The sequence below is a fragment of the Sinocyclocheilus rhinocerous genome, unplaced genomic scaffold (assembly GCF_001515625.1).
Source record: "Sinocyclocheilus rhinocerous isolate Xijiao unplaced genomic scaffold, SAMN03320098_v1.1 scaffold878, whole genome shotgun sequence".
Lineage (NCBI taxonomy): Eukaryota > Metazoa > Chordata > Actinopteri > Cypriniformes > Cyprinidae > Sinocyclocheilus > Sinocyclocheilus rhinocerous.
The window spans coordinates 970,069-976,143 of NW_015664312.1; the positions used below are offsets into that span (position 1 = coordinate 970,069).

Here is a 6,075-nt window from a genome sequence, read left to right on the forward strand (position 1 = left end):
GCTTTTAAGCTATTTAAAAGCGAAGGAAAGCGAGGAAAAGAGGGAAAATTCAAATGAACTAAAAACGAACAATTGTTTTACGCCAAATTGCCGCTATTTGAAAGTGAAAGTAAAATGCGCACGCCGCTTTTACAAGCTATTTAAAAGCAAAGGAAAGCGAGGAAAAGAGGGAACGCCCCTGCCCCCATGGTGATACCGGTATTACCTACCATACAATAGATTTTTGTAACGGACTAAATTTTTTTTGCCCATTTTGTCATTTACAGAACATCTCTGTTGGTCCTCTAAAGTATCTTTCACAAACTTTGAAATATTTTACATCATGATGTGTTGTACAAGGTTTGACATCAAGATACGGGTCTGGGCAGTTTAAGGGATATTGGTTTCAAATTATATAAAAAATAATGAGAAATTTTAGGGGTTAACTATTCTTTTACATTTTGGCTTTGGAGAACCTCTTTACTTGGAGTGATCCGAGTATTTCTGTGCCTAGTTAATCTCTTCTTTCTCTTTTCTTCCATCTGTCCTTCTGACCCTGGCTTCCTTTTCTCTGAAACTGCTCCTGGTATAATGATTTCAGTCTGACTCTAATGATGAGAGGCCTCCAAAACCTCCGTCGCTTGATATGACTGATAGCCCTCTCTTTAACATTATCAAGAAGAAAGTCCCACCACCTCCACCCCCTAAAAAACAGGTAGAATGTACACCTACAAACAACACTTATAAAAAAAAGTACCATTTATCACCTGGTATTAGCTGTCACATAATCTATTATTAGATTATTTTTTGGTAATGTTCATCTTTTTAAACATTTTAAAACTCTACACTATTAAAAATAAAGGTTCTCTATTGGCACCTGTGTTTCTGTGAAGAACCTTTAACATCCATGGAAGCTTGGGGTTCTTTATAGTGGAAAAAGGTTTTGATTTTTTTTTTTTTTGATGTTCTTTAAAATGTTTTCTAAAAACTGTTATCTTATAGGTTTGGTTACACTTCATTTCAATAGTCCACTTTAGACATTCTACTAACTGTAAGTAACTTTGCAACTACATGTCAACTAACTCTCATTAGAGCATTTGTAGGCTGTTAGGTTAGGGTTAGTAGAATAAGTTGCCGTATTTGCAAAGTTACACTTTATTTTGATGGTCACTCAACAGACGATCTACTGACTATCAGTTAGTAGATATTAAGCAGACAGTCTACTAATACTCTAATGACTGCTAGTTGACATGTAGTTGCAAAGTTATTTATAGGTAGTTAAATGTCTAAAGTGGAATATCAAAATAGTGTTACCAAAAGTTCTTTGGGGAACCAAAATTGTTCTTTTGTTGCATTCCTGCGAAAACCCCTTTTTGGAACGTTAAAGGGATAGTTCACCCAAAAATGAAAATTCTCAAAGCCGTGATTCCCATCCACTGACATTATAGGACTGACAGACTGCAACTGTTTGAGTTAAAAATCTCAGTTTGTGTTGTTCTACTGAAGAAACAAAGTCACCTACATCTTGGATGCCCTGGGGGTAAGCAGATAAACATCACATTTTCATTTTTGGGTGAACTATCCCTTTAAGGGTGTAATGAGTAATTTAGCATACAGTAAATGCCACCATTAAATTTCACAGTGTGAATCTCTGCCTCGCTGTAGATACACTCCAAATTTTCCCCAAGTTTGTGTATTATCAATATAACAGCCCATACCCTGCGCTGCCCACATGTGCTGTGTGTTCACAGTTTCTGTCCGTTGCCTGTGTACGACACACTGAAGAGCCTTCAGCTCCTCTCTTCCCCTAGCTTCATTCCAGTCCTCTGAATCCACGGAGGAAACCACTTCACCCGACTCACACACACACTCACAAACAATCAGAGGCAGAGAACACAGCCGACTCAGAAAGTACAGCCACCTGCCACTCATTAAATTTATTGAATGCAGGTGGAACATTCTCCATAATGGGTGCTGCTTTTGTCCCTCATTAACATGGACATAAAAGCTAGTATTTTGTCTTTATTCTTTCTTTCAATATTAAGTAAACAAATATATTATTTAAAATGCTTGACGTTTTCCTGGGATTAGTGTCATCTCTGTTACCGTCATAAGAATCTCTTATTAAAATAACATACTGTTCACAATTACATTATAGTACCTTGGAAGTAGTAAATGTTCCTTTTTATCACTACATTTTGTTTGTCAGGAGACAGATCTTAAAATTTCAACCCTGTTACCATGATTTTTTTTAGTCAAGAATTGATTATTGAAAACAGGATCATTCAGTTCCATTTTTAATAAGCATGCCAATAATAATAATAATATAAACAGTAAAAACAAGTCAACCCTGTTACCATTAAAGGGATACGTTTAATTTTTGGAAGAACTATCCTTTTAACTTTTCTAAAGGACTAGTATTATCCCAACCTATATTGAGTTTTTATTTTCCCTGAAATGGTGCAGTGCTATTTATTATTACTCAAGTATTAAACTCTTTAAATACTAAATGTCTAAAATCAAACAGAAATGCATTTAATTCATCTTTTCAAAGTGGAAAATGCACCCATTTCATAGAATGTCCCATTTATTTTGACATTAAAACTGTTTCATTCTGTTCTGTCCAGTTCTAAAGACTGAGCTATGAAAAACTGTTCATATGTTGTTAGGAAGACTTTGTAATAGAATATTTATTTATAAATAAATTCCAGATGGGATCTTTAACAAAAATACATTCCCTGATAATTAAATATAAATGTTACTTCTTGTAAATGTTAAAAATTTTAACCAATTTAAAATGTGAAAATAATCAAGTTAACGGCATTAAAAAAGCATGACAATAATCATAATTCTATTGACAGACTTAATAATAAATGTCAAACACATTAGTGGACACAGATCTAACCACAGTCTTTATTCTCTTCCATTTTTGTCTTGCTGTTTTCTTTCTACCGGCCTCACTCAGAGGAAAGCCCAGACTCAAAAGGCCAGGGAGTTTCATAAAAAAAGCATAAAGGAGAAGGCTGTGCATTTGAGCGCTCTCTTCCCTGGCGAGGCCTGCTCTCCAGATCAGGTGACTATGTTACCGCATGTGTCAGCTTTCCTCACTCAGTTGCATGCCCTGCAGTTTTGGCCTGTGATCACTGAGTGACTGAGCATCGTTTCATGCACCTGCAGTCTTTGCAGATATCATCGCATACTCAGTAATTCATTCCCTGAACCCCTGCTCAGCCATAATTGGTTAATAATCTGTCTAGCAGAACAGATGTGGGTCAGCTGAGGACGTACACTCATTCATTCAAACGACCTGTTTTACTTTAAAAGAGTTAATAAAGTCAACGAATGCCAGTAGACATCATAACGTATTTGGTTGCTCTTTAAAGAAATTGTTGGAATAAATATTTTCTCTCAATTCTTTTATGAGCTTTAATGGGCAGGTGAGAGAACCAAGAGGGTTGGTGACTTTCACATGGCTCTCTTGGTTGTATAAAGGGGTCTGACCTGCATGCTCAGGGGTCCTGTAAGCATTTAAATTGATCTGTCTGACTGGAAAAGAAGCTGCTTTGCTTTTTTTACTGCACACATAAGGAGAAACCATCAGTCCAGGTGTCCACAGATGATTCAAACATACTTATTCTCTGTGCATTTATTATATTTCCTAGCAGTGTTTCTGTGAGAATATGCAGTGGCCGAAAAAATACACTAGTTCATTAGATAACAAAATATAAACTATCTGCAAAAACTGATCCTAGCTCTTCTCTCAGTGTGTGTGAATGACTCTGTATATGTGCATTTCTTCGGCTTCATAACACTGATGTTCTGGGTTTTGTCATCCGTCATTAAAGTGCGGGCCAGATGCTCCTCCTTGTAATTTCTATGAACCAGTTGAGCATATTTAGCTTTTGAAAACATTCCAAAGAGTGACTAACATATGTTGAACAGTCCTTTAGAACCTTCAAACGACTGCTAAATCTGAAGTATAATTTTCACATTTTCCACAAGGAAAGTCACATAATTAACATCATGTATGTTGCAGGTTTCCTGATTTTGCATAAAGCAGCATATGTTTTATATGTACCCACAGAAAAGAAAAAACAAAAATGTATATCTCAGTTGTTTCTCATAGGCAAAAAATAAGCGCAAATGGAGAATTAAAGGGATCATTCAATCAATTACTGTCATCAGTTACTCACCCTCATGTCTTATTTACTCTAAGATTAAATGATCTGCATCTCTCCATATTAATTTCACTGCTCATTTCATTTATGTCTATTTTTGTGTTTATTTTTACCGTGGAATTTTCTGAGAAACATCTGAGATCAAGTTAGTTAAACATAAACCTATAAGAAATCCTATCTAAGAACTAAGAACTCAGGCCTCCTGAGATTTAAAAGAGCAACATCTGAGCAATACATTTCCTTTGAGTAATGAGTGTCCTGTAATCCGATTTTCTCAGTTCATATTGAATGTTCAAGCTATCTCTGTTCTGGACAGACTGTCTCCTCTGCTGTCTGACCTTCCAATCCATCTCCACATTAACCCCACCAATCCCAGAATGCATTACCACTCCCTACAATAGTCCTCCCATGTCCTTTCCTAATCTTGTCCCCTGTCCTCCAACAGTGCCTGCCATTACTTAACGTGCTTCTTTCCATCTCTAATACAATTTAACTCCTAATACTGCTTGCCCATTTAACAGCCTTTAATGAATCAACATCAACTCATGTCCTTGTCCCGCTCTTTCCTCCACCCCTAATAAAATGGATATACCTCAGACTGGGCAGCTAGACATGCAGCTTTGTGAAGAAAAGAGAGAATCAGTGAAAAGCTCTAAGGTGCTTTTTCCTGAGACATTTACAAATATGATATAGATTAGTGCCTGTTCACTTTTTTTAGCAGCATTGGTTCCAGAAGTATTTTTTTCATAAATTTTTCCCATAGGGATTAAAAAAAAAAAAAAGTATTTGTTAAAGCATTATAAGCCATGAACCAAGCCAACCAGCTGAAGGTGAATCACTACATCACAAACTTTTATTTGAAGCAAAAAAGCATTTGAAAATGAGCTAGATCGACTCGATTACGTCAAGGTCGACGTTGATTACTGCTGAGCTCTTTTGGTGTGATTTGCTTAACACAACTCTCTGATTGGTGGAATTTTCTGGACCGAATTATGGGTAATGTAGTTTTTCATCATGATTTCCACTGTTAAACTTGATTCTAAAAATAATGTGAACAGATGGCTTTAACAAAATCATTTACTGTCGATTAACAACCTCAGAGCTCACAACCCGTCTTTAAAGGTTTATAAGTTGTTGTTAAAAATACATTTTCCTATAGAGAAGAGTTTTTACTTCTGGACTGTTGCACTCGATTAGCGTCACACAGGAACATTTTAATCATCAAAAGTCATTGTTGTTTACTGTCATTTGTGCAAGTTTGTATGGAAATCCAGCTGTGTTTCCACAGACTATAGACAAGAGAGAATACAATAGACAGTATTGCTATGTATAAAAATATACATATATTTGGTTATATAAAAATAACTAATTAGCCTAAAGTAACTGGCACACTGGATCAACTGGATCAAATTATGTTGAGTGACACTGGGATCACTGATTCATCATAGATGTTTTTTTATTTATGATTTTATTTGAGTCAGATCAGGTTCTTGGCACAGCTTCGCCAAAGAAAACCAAAATTTTGAAAGCTCAGATAAAAGAATCTTGAGCATCACCTTGAAGATCTTCTTCAACCTATCCATTCTACTCCATAATCCAATTTGCTCTCTCCCTCTCTCTCTCTCTCTCTCTCTTCATGACTTGTGTCTGTGCAGCCTCACTCTTCATCTCTCCATTTCCCTCATTCCATCCCATTGACCACCCCTTCATGCCCTCTCCCACAATGCACTGCTGCTTCCTGTCCTCCTCCACTCATTTCATCCTATCCCTCTCTGCTGTTGCAGCAGGTAAGGGCACGTGCAAAATGTTACAATCTGTCCCAGTCTGCTGAATCTAATTCGTACTTTTTCTCCTCTTCCATTGGTATCCGTTTGGTTAAGGTGTCTAAAATTAAACCATTACATGTGCAGCATGTTAC

General features: G+C 36.4%; 1 protein-coding gene across 1 annotated transcript in view; it reads left to right on the forward strand.

Annotated features, from left to right (window-relative positions):
* LOC107730085 (protein-methionine sulfoxide oxidase MICAL2-like) overlaps positions 1-1,875 on the forward strand; it is a 52,065-nt gene extending 50,190 nt beyond the window's left edge. The window contains exons 17-18 of the mRNA XM_016540820.1: positions 581-694; positions 1,731-1,875. Of these exons, the coding sequence (XP_016396306.1) occupies positions 581-694; positions 1,731-1,790 (174 nt within the window). The 3' untranslated portion in view covers positions 1,791-1,875. The remainder of the gene's footprint in view (positions 1-580; positions 695-1,730) is intronic.
* The last annotated feature ends 4,200 nt before the right edge of the window (positions 1,876-6,075 follow it).